The sequence below is a fragment of the Myotis nattereri genome, assembly GCF_964212035.1.
Source record: "Myotis nattereri genome assembly, chromosome: 2".
Lineage (NCBI taxonomy): Eukaryota > Metazoa > Chordata > Mammalia > Chiroptera > Vespertilionidae > Myotis > Myotis nattereri.
In genome coordinates this window covers 169,553,566-169,571,702 of record NC_138076.1, presented here as the reverse complement: position 1 = coordinate 169,571,702, position 18,137 = coordinate 169,553,566, and the positions used below count along the sequence as shown (strand labels likewise).

General features: G+C 36.8%; 1 protein-coding gene across 1 annotated transcript in view; it reads left to right on the top strand.

Annotated features, from left to right (window-relative positions):
• ARID2 (AT-rich interaction domain 2) overlaps positions 1–18,137 on the top strand; it is a 197,559-nt gene that overhangs the window by 128,510 nt on the left and 50,912 nt on the right. Inside the window, exons 11-15 of the mRNA XM_081084769.1 lie at positions 217–384; positions 5,674–5,755; positions 9,830–9,964; positions 10,628–10,824; positions 11,060–13,911. Of these exons, the coding sequence (XP_080940895.1) occupies positions 217–384; positions 5,674–5,755; positions 9,830–9,964; positions 10,628–10,824; positions 11,060–13,911 (3,434 nt within the window). The remainder of the gene's footprint in view (positions 1–216; positions 385–5,673; positions 5,756–9,829; positions 9,965–10,627; positions 10,825–11,059; positions 13,912–18,137) is intronic.

The following is an 18,137-nucleotide window of genomic DNA, read 5'->3' as shown; positions in this document are numbered from 1 at the left end:
AAATAAGGAAACCTAACCCCCACTTCAGAGTTACTAATCATTATTTAGAGACTGAGCCTAAAATCTTATTTTAAAGATCCACAAATAAGTCTAATGTACAACAATTTATAGACTGGATTTGAGAAGTAGTATTCTGTACAGCATGTGGTTTTAAGCAGTATGATTTTTAAAATAATATTATTGATTGATAACTATTGGTTTTTTAATTTATTTTAGACATGTTAGTATGTCTAGTTTCTATGGATATTCAAATGTTTGGCCCTGATGCACTAGCTGCAGTAAAACTCGTTGAACATCCAAGTTCCAGTCATCAAGTTTTATCTGAAATTAGGACACAAGCTGTAGAGCAAGTTCAAACCCAGATCCATGTAGCAGCTGCCCCAGGTTAGTGTTTTTACGTATTCTTTTTCAGTGTGGTTATTGGTGTGTAAGGTTTAATACTAAGGATAATTTTAGATGTGCACTTTGGGGAACTGAGATTTTATAGTAGAGTAGACTAAAGGAGAACTTGAGTATGTACTTTAATTTCTTAGTTATACATTCCAGGAGCAGTATAATATAATAATATAATAGAGAGATGAAGTTAAGCGGCATTTTGAGGATTGTTAAGGATTAGATTCACAATTGTGAGAGCAATAAGAAGTGCCACAAGTGGGCTTCATGTGATTTTGGTCATTGGAAATTGATAAACTAAGAATGGGTTAATCATATATTATGTTATAATTTTCTCAGGTGGTCATCAGAATACATCAGGACAGTACCCCCCTAATACTTCTAAATCGTGGCCCAAACACCACAGAACCAGAGCCTAGGATCACTCACATGTGCATATGTACACAAACACATGTACAAGCATGTATACTGGCATTCTACACCCTTCCTAGAGTCCTTTGGGTAAATTCTGTTTAACTCAAATATCTTTCATTAAAATTCAGACCTCTCTAATAACTAATATTCTCCTTGGATTTTTTTCTTCTGGCTCAGTCATTATATTTTACCACTTTCAGCCTTTTTGTAGAGTGCTCTCTCCACCTTCATTTGTCCTATAAAAAACAATCCATCTTTTACTTTACCTGCTCTCCCACCTCTCACTATTCCCAAGACATTTCTCTTTTCTTGTATTTTGTTTTTAATGGAGGGTGCTCATTTTCTCAGTTGATCTTACCTCTGACTTTGCAGGTAGTATGCATGCTGTGTGGCATAAATTTCTTCAAACTTTTTAATCCTTCACTTACAAGCTTGTTGTCATCTGAACTTTATTCTCTTTCAGCTTCCCCTTGTCATAGGAAGACATGTTAACTTCTTCTGAAGCTGTGCTCTAAATACCAGTCTTTCCCATTTTCTCATTCCTATGCCTTAACCTCTCTCTTTACCTGCTTCTTCATTTCAGGCTAGAAATACATTAAGATCTTTCTCAACCTCCTCCTACACTACCCTTAAAACCAAAATCTCATTATCCTTAATCTTTATAATATTCATTTAATCACCAGATTTTGTTGAGTCTCCTAAATACCTGGACCTCTTCAATTATCAGTGCTTATGACTCAGTTCAGACTCTAATCATACCTCTCCAGCCATCTTGTTCCCCTTTTATTTAATTGTGGTCCCAATCTCTATTTTACTATGATGGAATCAAGATTATATGCTGTATTTACTCAAAGTATGTAATATGTCACATATTTCCATTATGTTCTTCAGAAATATATGGTAGAGTTGTATCACATGTGCATGTAATTTGAATTCAACCAACAGACTGGACAAATAATAGAAGGCATGAAAAAAAAATAGGTAGTTTTGACTACTAATCTATTCAATGAGCTTTCACCCACAGGCAATAGATGTCAAATAGGCAGTGCATATTGGGGAATCAGTGGTCAGAATATTAATGGTTTCTCAACCTTTAAAAAGAAGTGAAATACTTCATATTGCCAATTAAGAAAGTGGTGGAGGTCTATGTTTATCCTCAAAGAAACTGAAGATTAAATTAATTGAGGGCCATAGAGAAACTGTCCAACCAAGAAAGGAATAAATTACCAGTGATACAGAGTCATAATGGACTATTTGAAAAATATTCAGGGGTATTTTCGATGAACGCTGCTATTTTTTTTGCCTTGTCACTAACCTGTGACCTTAATGAATGAACTCACTAAGATTTGGTCCTCATTTGACAAGTGGATGAAATTAAACATTGAGTTTGTTTATTTATATAGTCATTCATTTATAGAAGGTGTGAATAGGTCTCTAAGGACTAAAAGAGTTCATTTTTGATCTAGTGAGCACTTTATTACTTGCTCATTATGAATGACAGCTTTTTAATTATTTGATTAGTTACCATTTATAGTTTTGTGTACACCCTTCACCTCTGCCCCCCTAGTTTAATACTGCTTTCTTAGGGAATGGTCATCTGCAAACTTTTCCCTCACTTTCTCTCATCACTATGAAAAGTTAAGTAATCTTTCACCCATTTTTAGGTTGACATCTAAATTTCTTCTCCATAATCCTACAGTATTATTAAGAATGGGTGAGATTTAAAACTTTCTGTTCCAAAGTTGGAGAAGAGCAGTTATCAAAGAGGAGGTGATGTGTTCAGGCAACACAGTTTTAGGAAAGAATATATACAAAAGTTGAGTATCTGTAAATTGATTCCTTTTAAAGTATAAGTTCCTTACTGCCCTGGCCTGGAGGCTTGGCTGATTAGAGTGTTGTCCCGGTGTGCCTGGGTTGTGCCTTCAGTCCCAGATAGGACATGTGCAAGGGGCAGCCAATGGATGCATGGATAGGTGGAGCAGCCTGTCCCCCTGCCCCCAAACCTCACTCCTCTAAAATCAATAAAGAAAAAAAATTTGCAAAAAAAAAATATGCTTTCTGCTCTAACCCGTTTGGCTCAGTGGATAGAGCGTCGGCCTGCAGACTGAAAGGTCCCAGGTACGATTCCGGCCAAGGGCATGTACCTTGGTTGCGGGCACATCCCCAGTGGGGGGGTGTGCAGGAGGCAGCTGATCGATGTTTCTCTCATCAATATTTCTGACTCTCTGTCCCTCTCCCTTCCTCTCTGTGAAAAATCAATAAAATATATTTTAAAAAATATGCTTTTAATGTATAAGCACCTTTGTATCCTTTGAAAGGTCTTCAGGTATCCTGAGGAAAATGCTTCTCAGTTTGTAGCCACTTTCATAGTAATTCTGTTTCCAGATTATATTCTTAATTTAACTGTGGCTGCATCATTCTTCCTTAAATATGTTTGTAAAGTTTCTCATAATACTAACATAATTTTTAATGTTTCATGCAATTGTTAATTGATTCAGTATATTTTAGTCTAAGTAGGTTATACTCTCATGTACAGTTGGTGAAGAAAAAGGAATATTTCTACATAGGTTCAGGCCCTAGAAAGGTATTTTCTGTAACAGTGTTTTCAAGTTAGGAGGAGAAGAAGAGATAAGCTGAGGTTGCACTAGGAAAGTAATTTTGGTTCTAATTATGTTCTATTAAGAAGAAGCAGCTTCGCGCTAGCCGGTTTGGCTCAGTGAATAGAGCATCGGCCTGTGGACTGAAGGGTCCCGGGTTCGATGTTCCGGTCAAGGGCATGTACCATGGTTGCGGGCACATCCCCAGTAGGGGGTGTGCAGGAGGCAGCTGATCAATGTTTCTCTCTCATCGATGTTTCTAACTATCCCTCTTCCTTCCTCTCTCTAAAAAAATCAATAAAATATATTTAAAAAAAAAAAAAAGCAGCAGCAGCCTTATGATCCAGTAATTCCACTTCTGGGAATTTATCCAATGAAACCCAGAACACTAATTCAAAAGAATGTATGTACCCCTGTGTTCATTACAGCATTATTTACAATAGCCAATATTTGAAAGCAGCCCAAGTGCCCATCAGTAAATAAAAAAGCTGTGGTACATCTACATAATGGAGTACTACTCTGCCATTAAAAGGAATAAAATTTTACCCTTGTGACAGCATGGATGGATCTGGAGAACATTGTGTTAGGTGAAATAAGCCAGTCAGAGAAAGACAAGTACCATATGATTGTACGCATATGTGTAATTTAATGAACAAACTGAACTTCCAAGCAAAATAGAGACAGACTCATAGATAAAGAGTAGGCAGACAGCTGGGGAGAGAAGGGGATTGAGCAAAAAATAAAAGAAAAAGAACTCATGGACATGGACAGTAGTGTGGTGATTGCGGGTTGGAGGGGATGGGTGGAAGTAGAAGATGGCATAGAGGGGATAAAAGGTGATGGAAATATTTTAATTTTTAAATTTTAAAAAAAGAAGCAGCATATTGTCCTGGTGATGTAGCTCAGTTGGTTAGAGCATTGTCCCCATATACCGCCATTTCAGGTTTGCCCGGGGCACATATAAAAATCAACCAATGAATGCATAAATAAGTGGAGCAACAAATAGATATTTCTCCCCCTCTCCCTCTTCCCCTCCCTTCTCTCTCTCTCTCTCTCTCTCTTTCTCTCTCTCTCTCTCTCTCTCTCCCCCCCCCCCCATCAGTCCATTAAAAAAAAAAAAAGTAGCAGCATATCACAGTATAAACTCTGAAATGTAATAAACCTGGATTCAAATCCACCACTCCTAAAAGAAGGCTTTTCATCTACACCAGCTTTGCTGTTTTCTATCATGTGTTCCTTTGTAAACTTAGTCTCTGAGCTTTAATTTTTTAATCTGCAAAATGGGGATAATTAAATTTAGACCTATACGTAATAGTGAACCAAATAATGTAAGTGGTTTATTACAGAGTAAATGTTCACTAAATGACTGCTATTAGCTGCTACTCTAATGTGGGGAGGCGGGGGCTGATCAAACAAAGGTCAGAATTGCTTTCGATCATTCACAGATTGGCTTTGCTATGGAGCGCCTCTACTTCCAGTAACTTAGAAATGCATTTGTTCTGTTTGAGGATTCTGAGAAGTTTTGCTAAAATGTCACCTGCCAAAAAGTGGGATTATTTTATAAGTTTAAAAATTATAAAATCATGCTGATTCAGTGGTGAAATAGTATAATATAAATAGTTCATACAAATATGTGAGATTCATATTATATATAACATGTTTATATTAACTCATATTTTTAATGTTTTTATTATTTCCTTTGTTATATAGCATAGCATTTCAGCTTTAAGTTAATCATATCTCAGAAATTTTATATATGCCACTAATAGAGTCAATATTCATCTTTTAAATTCAAAAGAGATGTAATTTCTGATACAATCTGCTTCTGTAACTAAAGTAAGAGGTACTTATTTACTGATAAGCTGAGCTTTGTGACTTTGGGTTAGGTATTGTAATCACTTTGAGTCTGAGTTTCCTTATTTGTACTCATCTCACAAAAGAGTTAAGAAAGATAATGTATGTAAAGTATTTAACCTAGTGACTGACCCATGGGAGAAAGTTTATATTAGCGATATAATCCATATTATTGTTATTATTTTAATAATGGTAAGGTTAAAAAATATAGTTCATATAAAGCATCTAAGACAGTGCTTGGTATAATATGTGCTCCATTATAAGTTTCTTTCTCAAATTCGACATTTTCATTATGTTTATATACCTTTTTAAAAGTTATTCATTGTGAATATTAATTGCTTCAGTATCCATGAACTAAATATGTCATATAATGACTAAATTTTTAAAAATGATGTAAATGTATTTTTTTCTTTAGCTTCCAGAGCAGTTGTAGCACAGCATGTTGCTCCACCTCCAGGAATAGTGGAAATAGATAGTGAGAAGTTTGCTTGTCAGTGGTAAGTGGTTTATTTCTATTAAGGCTTTATCTTTGGGAAGAATAAAGCAAAAGAGAAAAGGAAATGTATTTCAGCAGTCATCCTTTTCAATTAGAATAGAATATCATTTATACGAAGAATGGGCAATATAAAACTATTTCACCTATATTTTGGAATTATTTGAAAGAAAAATATTTATTAGAATCTTCAGAATTATAATAGTCTTTGACTAGAATTGTATTAAATTACACCACCTAATTTCAGAGTAAAACTTGTGTTAAAAAATTTTCTTTGACTTTGTAGAAAATAAAGTTTTTCAGATTGTAGAATTTGTTTTTCTCAAATTAAGGTTTTATTAAACTAAATTGGACTGACATTAAGAAAATAAAACCACATTTTGTTAAGTGTCTTATCTTTTTCATCAAAAGCAAAACTTCTTATTCATTGCTAGTTAATTTTTTCTTTTTGTGAGTAAGGGGAAACTAACCAAATGATAGACTAGCAGTTTGTCTATATTGAAATGAGCAACTTTGAAAATAATATTTTCTTGAGAAGATTGAGTAGTTATATCTCAGCCATTTTCTGAAGGAAAAAAAAAGTTCGATTTCATTTTGTCTTGGATAGTTGCCTCTACATTATTTATGAATTTTAACTTAATTTATTTAGAAGGTTAACAGATTGAAATGAAGGTTATTTTCCTGTAAAGTATTACTTTTAAAACATTCTTTCCTTGATACCTATCTCTATTCTCCAACATTATTTGTTTTCCATTCCATACTCTGTCATTCTGTGTTCCATATTTTTGGTGCTTTCATATCTTTGTTCCTATGACAATTTTCTCTAGACTTTTCTACTTTACTTAAATCAGGTTTATGTTTTTAAATATCTCTAATTATTTGCTTTCCACACGTTCTATATAGTTATATCATGACCCTTTATACTTGATGAATCTCTTCCAATAATGTTTGGAAATGTTTATCTTCTACATTGAAAACAAAAAAAGTTTTTTGTGTCTAGTTGTTTTGAAAACTCTGTACTAAAAGGTTTATGAAAGTTGAAAAAAGTATGTACCGAGAAACCGAGATGGCGGCATAGGTAAACACTGGAAATTGCTGCCTCGCACAACAACTTCAAAAATACAACTAACAGACAAAATGGGCATCATTCAGAACCACAGGAAGGCTGGCTGAGTGAAAATTCTACTACTAGAAGGAAAGAGAAAAGCACACTGAGACTCAGAGGAGGTGCGGTGTGGAAGTAAAATGCAGAGGTATGGAGGCGAATGCAGAAAGGGCTGGCAGCTGAGGACGCGGCGCACGTGGAAAGGGCTGGCAGCTGAGGACACGGTTGTCTTTTTCAATCCGGAGGGCGTCTCAAGCTCCTGACTGCTCTGAATTCCAGTTCTGGGCGAGTCTCTGGGGACTCAGACTCATACAGGAGAAACTGGACTGTCTGGCATCGGTCGGAACTTGAGGGTGGTTTTCTCTCAGAGGTACTTGCAGCGATTAAGGGGACACTGAGAAGCGGGGCATCTTAGGGAAGGACTGAGGAGCAGCCATAGCTGCTTGCTCCGCCCTGTTGATTCCCCAGGCACCCTGCCCCACCCAGGCTGCAGCAGAGGCTTTTGCATTTGAAAGGCCTGGCCCTTTGCAATCTGAAAATTACCTAACAAACTGCAGCTGGGTCAGAAAAACCCAGAACTTCCAAAAGAAGGCCCAAGGCCCCACAGCAGCTTGCATTGCTTCACAGTTGGGCTCCTGCTGGGTAGCCTCAGACAGAGGCTAAATTAGCACCTCCTTAGAGTTCTAAGAGCCAATGTACCCAGTGGTCAGAGTGGGACCATCCAGATTACAACTCCTCAGATCCATAAGGGACACACTCAGGGGGCAGACTCAGTGAGCACCAAAGCCCCACTGAAGCAAGTCTTGCCCCAGAAGGGTGTCTCCAGCACAGAAGTTCTCCCACTGCAGACACAGCTGATACTCACAGCCAATTGACCTGGAGGTCAATTCCTCCCAGGGATACCTACAACAATCAAGGCTTAACTACAACAAGACTGTGCACAAAGCCCACAAAGGGGTGCACCAAGAGTGTCCACCTCAGGTAATTGGGGAGGCTGAACCACTGGGCCCTATAGGACACCTAGCACAGAAAGCCACTCTGTCAACACAGGGAAGCATAAAAAATGCGGAGACAAAGAAACAGGTCACAAATGACAGAAATGGAGGAAAGCAAATTACTGGATATAGAGTTCAAAAACCACGGTTATAAGGTTTTTCAAGAATTTTCTAGAAACCGCCGATAAATTTAGTAAGACCCTCAGGAAATCTAGTGAGACCCTCGAGGTTATGAAAACGGACCAACTAGAAATTAAGCGTACACTGACTGAAATAAAGAATATTATACAGAGTTCCAACAGCAGACTAGAGGATCGCAAGAATCAAGTCAAAGATTTGAAATATGAAGAAGCAAAAAACACCCAACTGTAAAAACAGAAAGAAAAAAGAATCCAAACATATGAAGATAGTGTTAGGACCCTCTGGGACAACTTCAAGCGTACCAACATCCGAATTATGGGCGTGCCAGAAGAAGAGAGAGAGCAAGCTATTGAAAACCCATTTGAAGAAATAATGAGAGAAAACTTCCCCTACCTGGTGAAATAAATAGACTTACAAGTCCAGGAAGCGCAGAGAACCCCAAACGAAAGGAATCCAAAGAGGACCACACCAAGACACATCATAATTAAAATGCCAAGAGCAAAAGACAGAGAGAGAATCTTAAAAGCAGCAAGAGAAAAACAGTCAGTTACCTACAAGGGAGTAGCCATACGACTGTCAGCTGATTTCTCAACAGAAACTATGCAGGCCAGAAGGGAGTGGCAAGAAATATTCAAAGTGATTAATACCAAGAACCTACAACCAAGATTACTTTACCCAGCAAAGCTATCATTTATAATTGAAGGTCAGATAAAGAGCTTCACAGATAAAAAGCTAAAGGAGTTCATCACCACCAAACCAGTATTATACAAAATGCTGGAAGGTATCCTTTAAGAAGAGGAAGAAGAAGAAAAAGGTAAAGATACAAATTATGAACAACAAATACACATCTATCAACAAGTGAATCTAAAAATCAAGTGATAAATAATCTGATGAACAGAATAAACTGGTGAATATAATAGAATCAGGGGTACAGAAAGGGAGTGGACTGACTATTTTTTGGGGGGGGAAGGAGTGGGGGGGTGCGGGGAAAGACTGGACAAAAATCGTACATCTATGGATGAGGACAGTGGGGGGGGGGGCGGTGGTAAGTGCAAGGGTGGGGTGTCAACCAGGTGGATGGGAGCCATGGGGGGAAAAAAGAGGAACAACTGTAAGAATCTGAATAATAAAGATTTAATTCAAAAAAAGAAAAAAAAAGTATATACCATATCCACTGTAAAATGTGTGGTGTTAGGTATAAATTTGGTCTTATAAATCTCAGTTGCACATTTCTGCCACTTCTGGGGGGAGGGGAGAGACTCATTTTGCCATTATTTTATCGTACTTATTATTTGATGCAGTTTACAAGAAACAGTTGTAAGTTGGCCTGTTATATGTATCAGTCCTAGACAGAGTCCTATAAGGGTAACTAGGCCTTCAATTCAAACTGAAGTTTGAAATAATCTATAAGAATAGATTTCTCTGAAGTGGGGAATGAGAGTGTATAGCAATAGCTCATAATTGAGAACTTGTTATATTTTGAATATTACAAGACAGGGACCTGAGTTTTATTTATTCACTAAGTAAAACTTTTTGTTGCAGACTATTTGTTGCCAACAGACCAAATCTGTTCTTGCTGGAATATGAACACAGTTTTTATTTTGTTGTTAATGATGTTTACACTAAAATAAGTATGATTAAATAGTTAATCTCTTTATTTGATTTAGTCTGTCTAAAAGATAGCATGTATTTTTGCTAATAATATATGAAGCAGTAAAATTTGACTAGGCATAATTATTAGTTTATAATACATTGCCTTCATATGGTAGTAGCACACTTAAATATAGACTCTCCTATAGTGTATTGCATAATGCAATTTATTTTTCTCCTCTTTTAGGCTAAATGCTCATTTTGAAGTAAATCCAGATTGTTCTGTCTCTCGAGCAGAAATGTATTCTGAGTACCTCTCAACTTGCAGTAAATTAGCTCGTGGTGGAATCCTAACATCAACTGGATTTTATAAATGTCTTAGGTAGGATTCACGTTCTTAACTTTAAGTAAAGTTAGTTTACATCACTTACAACCCTTCTTATTCTTGAGAAAATACCATATATATATATATATATATATATATATATATATAGTTTTAAATACCTCTACTACTTAAAATTTCATAGAATTACGTTGTTAGTATGGTGGAAGTTTAAATACAGGGCAATTTTGGACATCACATCTGGTGTTTATGTTTGAACATTATGAGGTTTATCAAAGAAAACGAAGGAAGAAATTGAGTTTGCTTTTTTTCTGCCTACTTTTATTTGTTAAAGACATGACTTTTGCCCTTTCTAATCTTGAATAATAAGCTATAACTAACACTCTTCAAATATTAAAGTTCTTTGACATTTTACAAAATTCATAAAATAGGCATTGCCTAGATGCAGCTTTTTTGTTAATTATATATGCAGTAGAACTGTTTAAAACCCAACAATGTTAATAGTTATTTTAAAAACTGGAGAATTGATCTTTTATATTTCTTTCTCTGCTTCCCACCCTTGCAGAATATAGCTGTTTGAATCACACTGATTTATACCTAAGTAGCAGTGAGTAGATTGCTGCTGTTGTGTAAACATGGTTAGAAGTTAGTGTTTTTTGCTAGTGTGCTAGTAATCAAAACTGAGTATTGTGTACTTTACAGAACAGTGTTTCCAAATCATTCAGTGAAGAGAGTGGAGGATTCCAGTAATAGTGGGCAGGCGCATATTCATGTGGTAGGAGTAAAACGGAGGGCTATACCACTTCCCATTCAGATGTACTATCAGCAGCAACCGGTTTCTACTCCTGTTGTTCGTGTTGATTCTGTTCCTGATATATCTACAAGTCCTTCACCTGCAGGTAATAATTTTTATTGTTTTAAATATTACCAAGTTAATGAAATGTATATTGTATACATTAAAATGTATAGCTTTTCCTTGTTTTTCCAGTAGCATTTTCTGTTATTTAATCATATGATGCAAAGTTGTTAGATACTAATTTCTTAAAACTATTTTCTTGTCTTAAGTAAAACAATTCCTACATGCAGCTTTCCAGTCATTTCATTATAAAGTTTGACTTTTCCCTATATTTTCAGGAATCCCTCATGGACCACAAACTGTAGGAAACCATTTTCAGAGGACTCCTGTTACCAATCAATCTTCAAATTTGACTGCAACACAAATGTCTTTTCCAGTACAAGGTGTTCATACTATGGCACAGACTGTTTCAAGAATTCCACCAAATCCTTCAGTTCATACCCACCAGCAACAAAATGCTCCGGTGACTGTCATTCAAAATAAAGCTCCAATTCCTTGTGAAGTTGTTAAGGCTACAATGATCCAGAATTCTATACCCCAGACAGCAGTTCCTGTTAGTCTTGCTGTAGGAGGAGGAGCTGCACAGAGTTCTGTGGTTCAGAATCATAGTACAGGGCCACAGCCTGTTACAGTTGTAAATTCCCAGACATTGCTTCATCATCCATCTGTAATTCCACAACAGTCTCCATTACATACCGTGGTACCAGGTCAGATACCTTCTGGCACTCCTGTTACTGTAATTCAACAAACTGTCCCACAGAGTCATATATTTGGCAGAGTACAGACCATGCCAGCATGTACTTCTACAGTTTCACAGGGTCAACAGTTGATCACCACATCACCCCAACCTGTGCAAACTTCATCTCAACAGACATCAGCTGGTAGCCAGCCACAAGACACTGTTATCATAGCACCCCCACAGTATGTAACAACTTCTGCATCTAATATTGTCTCAGCAACTTCAGTACAGAATTTTCAGGTAGCTACAGGACAAATGGTTACTATTGCTGGTGTCCCAAGTCCACAACCCTCAAGGGTAGGGTTTCAGAACATTGCACCAAAACCTCTCCCTTCTCAGCAAGTTTCATCAACGGTGGTACAACAGCCTATTCAACAACCACAGCAGCCAACCCAACAAAGTGTAGTGATTGTAAGCCAGCCAGCTCAACAAGGTCAGACTTATGCACCAGCCATTCACCAAATTGTTCTTGCTAATCCAGCAGCTCTTCCAGCTGGTCAGACAGTTCAGCTAACTGGACAACCAAACATAACTCCATCTTCCTCACCATCACCTGTCCCAGCTTCTAATAACCAAGTCCCTACTGTCATGTCATCTTCTTCCACCCCTCAATCACAGGGACCACCTCCTACTGTCAGTCAAATGCTATCTGTGAAAAGACAGCAGCAGCAGCATTCACCAGCACCTCCACCTCAGCAGGTACAAGTACAAGTTCAGCAGCCACAAGTACAGATGCAAGTTCAACCACAGCAAACAAATGCAGTTGGTCAGCCTGCTTCTGGTGAGTCAAGCCTAATAAAACAGTTGCTGCTTCCAAAACGTGGTCCTTCAACTCCAGGTGGTAAGCTTATTCTCCCAGCTCCACAGGTTCCTCCCCCTAATAATGCAAGAGCGCCTAGCCCTCAGGTGGTATACCAGGTGGCCAATAACCAAGCAGCAGGTTTTGGAATGCAGGGGCAAACTCCAGCACAGCAGCTGTTAGTTGGGCAGCAAAATGTTCAGTTGGTCCAAGGTGCAATGCCATCCACAGGGGGAGTGCAAACCGTGCCCATCTCGAACTTACAAATATTGCCAGGTCCACTGATCTCAAATAGCCCAGCAACCATTTTCCAAGGGACTTCAGGCAACCAGGTAACCATAACAGTTGTGCCAAATACAAGTTTTGCAACTGCAACTGTGAGTCAGGGAAATGGAACTCAGCTAATTGCTCCAGCAGGAATTACCATGAGCGGGACCCAGGCAGGAGTTGGACTTCAGGTGCAAACACTTCCAGCCAGTCAAGCATCTCCAGCTGGACAATCATCTTGTACTACTGCTACTCCCCCATTCAAAGGTGATAAAATAATTTGCCAAAAGGAGGAGGAAGCAAAAGAAGCAACAGGTTTACATGTTCATGAACGTAAAATTGAAGTCATGGAGAACCCGTCCTGCAGACGAGGAACCATGAACACCAGCAATGGGGATACAAAAGAAAATGAAATGCAGGTGGGAAGTCTTTTAAATGGGAGAAAGTACAGTGACTCAAGTCTACCTCCTTCAAACTCAGGGAAAATTCAAAGTGAGGCTAATCAGTGCTCACTAATTAGTAATGGGCCATCATTAGAATTAGGTGAAAATGGAGCATCTGGAAAACAGAACTCAGAACAAGTGGACATGCAGGATATCAAAAGTGATTTGAGAAAACCTTTAGTTAATGGAATCTGTGATTTTGATAAAGGAGATGGTTCTCATTTAAGCAAAAACATTCCAAATCACAAAACTTCCAATCATGTAGGAAATGGTGAGATATCTCCAATGGAACCACAAGGGACACTAGATGCCACTCAGCAAGATACTGCCAAAGGTGATCAACTAGAAAGAATTTCTAATGGACCTGTATTAACTTTGGGTGGTTCACCATCTGTGAGCAGTATACAGGAGACTTCAAATGTGGCAACACAGCAATTTAGTGGTACTGATTTGCCTAATGGACCTCTAACTTCAAGTTTGAATTCAGATGTGCCTCAGCAACGCCCAAGTGTGGTTGTCTCACCACATTCTACAACCTCTGTCATACAGGGGCATCAAATCATAGTTCCCCACTCAGGATCAAGAGTGTCCCATTCTCCTGCCCTACCATCTGATGTTCGGTCTACAAATGGCACAGCAGAATGCAAAACTGTAAAGAGGCCAGCAGAGGATAATGATAGGGAAACAGTCACAGGAATTCCAAATAAAGTAGGTGTTAGAATTGTTACAATCAGTGACCCCAACAATGCTGGCTGCAGTGCAACAATGGTTGCTGTGCCAGCAGGAGCAGATCCAAGCACTGTAGCTAAAGTAGCAATAGAAAGTGCTGTTCAGCAAAAGCAGCAGCAGCCATCATCATACATACAGAATGTGGTCCCACAGGTAAGTCATTCTACTATTACATTGCTCTTTTAAAAATTCTGATCTGGAAATATTATTTTAGGGGAAAATGTACTATTTTTCTGTCTCACCTTGAAGTGTTAACTGTCAGGTTATCAATGTACTCAAGCTGTTGTTTTTCTCTGTTTTTTTTGTAATGCTGAACATTTTTCAGTTGTTAAACCTGTGTGCCACAAGAAGGGACACTAGTGTGCCCCAATAATTTTTAAAACTTGTAATACCTAACTATTTAGTCAGGAGGACCGACCCTTTTTCCCTTAGATTATCAAATAAAAAAATGACAACGGCCGACACAATAGCCGTCTGGTGTGAATGAATCAAATTTATAACTATTCTTCTGTCAAATGGGCTGCAGAATTTTAGGAATTAGTATATGTGTGCCATGAGATGAAAGAGTTTGAAAATCGCTGACTTAGCATATAGTTTAAGGACTCTATTTTGTTATAAATCCAAATTAGTAATTCTGTAGACCCAAGGTGGAGAAGCACTTGTAATCTAATCTTTTGGAGAATTTTTGAAATGTAATTGTCTCTTGGAGTTTGGGGTGGCATAGTGTTGCTCCTAAGAGTATTCCAAAAGGGAATTCTGTATTTGATTTTGACATGTGTGGGCTTTTTTAAAGCTCTTTTCATAGTACTTCTGTAAAAAGGATGAATGCCATAAGAATTATCAAGTGTGTTCTTGTTATATTTATGTATTGAATCAGTAGCCTTTGTTTTTTTAAAAAATATTATTTACTAGTATAATTTCAATTTGTTTCAACTATTTGATAATTTTAATTTTGTGTTTATTATTCCTTTGCTCTACTGTCATGTTTCTGCTCTTCCTTTTTAATATCTTCTATTCTGTTTGCATGCCTTTGTAAAGAAATGTGTTTTCTAGGTCAGTGCTACTATATTGAGGGTTCAATTAGCCTATAAAGACTTTAAGGACAATCCTATAAGCTACTTCTACTGAAACTAGGGATTCACTTAACAGTTGTGTCTCACCTATTTCCTGGATCACTTCTCCTTCACTCTTTTCTTTCTTAATTATTACCACATAGCCAGAACCTTCTGTGACTTGCCAACTCAACTAGCACTCTCCTGGCTTGGGTTTCTTCTCTGTGCTTATGGTGATGATAGCAGATCAATGGTCGTTATTATCATTAGTACTAAACCTAGGTGTGGGGAAAGGAGAGGAAGCAAACAAAAGATGAAAGAACAGCCTAGCCAGTGATGGTGAACCTATGACACGCGTGTCAGAGGTGACATGCGAACTCATTTTTTTGGTTGATTTTTCTTTGTTAAATGGCATTTAAATATATAAAATAAATATCAAAAATATAAATCTTTGTTTTACTATGGTTGCAAATATCAAAATATTCCTATATGTGACATGGCACCAGAGTTAGGGTTTTCAAAATGCTGACACGCCGAGCTCAAAAGGTTCGCCATCACTGGCCTAGCTAGTTTGTCTCAGTGGATAGAGCGTCTACTTGCGGACTGAAGAGTCCCAGGTTTGATTCTAGTCAAGGGCATAGGCCCAGGTTTTGGGCTCGATCCCCAGTAGGGGGCGTGCAGGAGGCAGCCAATCAATGATTCTCTCACATCATTGATGTCTCTATATATCTCCCCCTCTCCCTTCCTCTCTCTGCAATCAATAAAAATATATATTTTTTAAAAAGATGAAAGAACAGAGGATCCCTTGCTTCAGAATAGTTCATCCATAATATATATCTTTGTTCATGTGAATGGATAAAGCTGGACAATGCTGCTCTGGGGGCATAATGAGATTGTAATCCATATGTTAGTATGGCTTAGATGTATTTCAGGGTACCTAAATACATTAAGTATTCTTTAGTGGATGTTGTGAACATGGCAATAATTAATATTGAGTTTGGATGGAAAATACTAAATCATCTTTACTCAAACTTCTACAAATTGAGTTTTTTATTAAACACTAAAAAAATGTTAGTGCAATGTCTAGCATGTAATAAACATTCAATTAGTCGGGTTTTTATAATTTTCTTATATTTAATAATCTCCCAGTTCATCTTGATTATGTGCCTGCTGTTTATTCCCTGTATATTCCTTTATAATCCTAAATAGTTACTATAAAGTAAGCCAAATTAGAGAAAAACTGCATTACTGTGGAATTGTTTCAACACTTATTTTTTGTATCTTTAAACTTTCAATGTGGTTATATTCCATAATGATATCTAAGTAACAAAAACAATAATACTAGCTAATACAACAACCTGTGCTAGGAACTTTGTATTAAAGCATTTTCTCATTTAATTTTCACAACTCTATTAGGTAAAAATTTTAATTATATTTTAGAGATGAGGTCCCAGGACGTAAATAAGTCATCCAGGGTCACCAACATGTTGACTTCATATTGATCACCACAAATATGAAGTGGTACAAGGACTGAAACCTGGGTGTGTATCTGAAACCAAAACTTATTTCTCCATTATTCTAAAAGGTTCCTTTTTAAATTCTAGAAAGCCCTTTTATATCTAACATACTCATTAATTGAACTATTATGATTTAGGATGTGAGTACCATTAAATGATAATTTTAGAACATTAATGCTAAAACTCTTAATACATTGGACTTATATGCATCTAATTTGAGCCATAAAAGTCATCCATTTATTCCTAATCTGGGTATTAAAATTGTAGTGTATTTCTAAAATTGGCATTTGGTTGGCATGTAGAAATTTAAATATTTGCTAGGAAAAAGAGATGTATACATGGTGTCTCTGAGAATGAGAGTAAAAAACCAGCATTCTTATGTATAGTACTTAGCACAGTGCCTGCTACATAGTTATGGTGCAGGTAATATTTTGTCTTCCTGTATAGGATACTGTTAAAGATGACATCATAGGTTTCCTTTGAACGGTAGACTGTTGGGCCTTCTTAAGAGCCTGCTAATAGCTCTGGCTGGCTAGCTCAGTTGGCTAGAGCATCATCCTGATAACACCAAGGTTGTGGGTTCGATCCTCAGTCAGGGCACATATGGGAAGCAACCAATAAATGGAATAGCAATTTGATGTTTCCCTCTCTCTCCCTCTCCCTTTCTTCTCTGTATCTTTAAAATCAATCAATAAAATTTTTTAAAAAGAGTCTGCTAAGAGAAAACCATTTTCATTGTTGCCCAGATTCTTTAAATTACTTTATATACTCTTAAAGTTGCATTTTAGACCACGGTTTAACACCATTTTACATTTGAATTTGTTCCTTAAAAGAGTAGATGAAATAGAGGATTTTAAATGTGATTTTATTTTTTTTTTTATTTTTTTTTTTTAGCCAAACATTATTTTCACAAGTTTAAGGGATCTGGAGATGTTAAGGAGCATCTGGACCCCAAGAAGGGGTTTCCAGACTTGCAGAATGCTCGGGTATAGAAAGTCTACAGGAAATGTCCCTGCTGAGAATGGCCACAGCTAATCCTTTCTAATATCATAGTTATTTCATTTTTTTGAGTTTATTCCTTCTCCTATTAATCAGCTGCATTAATTTAATTTCAGGAAAAATTTAGCAAGAGAGAACAATATATGAAAGTAAATTGTATGATCATAGATTTTGTATTTCAGTAGTATTTTAAATGAGTAGTTTATATAAATGCAAAATAAATTATATTTACTTCAAGGCAAGTTTTTTTATTCGTAGTTACTTAATTTCATTCTGTTGTATTTGCTAGTTAAAGTGCAAGATACAGGATACTGTTTCTCAAAATCCTACCCTCTTCCACTCTTTAGGAATTGATATCTTCTGAAGTTATAAAGAAAAAGGAAAAATGAATTGAAAAACGAAACATTTTAATTTACAAATACTTACCTAAAGACTTGTCTTTCTCAGGAGCATGTAAAACACATGTTGAACATGCCTGTATTTATTAATTTCATGGTCTGATGATATGCCAAATTCTTGTATGTAAAAACAGTTTACTTAAGAATGTGCCTATTTAAAGTATTTTTTATATGTTGCTCCCAGTTCCCTGTCCTTCACACATGAATCTTTCCTAAAATGGTACTGTGTAAACTGTGAATATTGGTATCTTCCTGGTTCCTTTCTTTGTGTATTAAACTTCTATGTATTCTCATCAAGAATGTAATTTATTGAAAATAGCACCATTCTTTATTTCTAAAATTGGTATTTAGTTGGCATATAGAAATTTGAGCTTAAAAAAGTTACTCAACCCATCAGCAAGCAGATCTGTGGC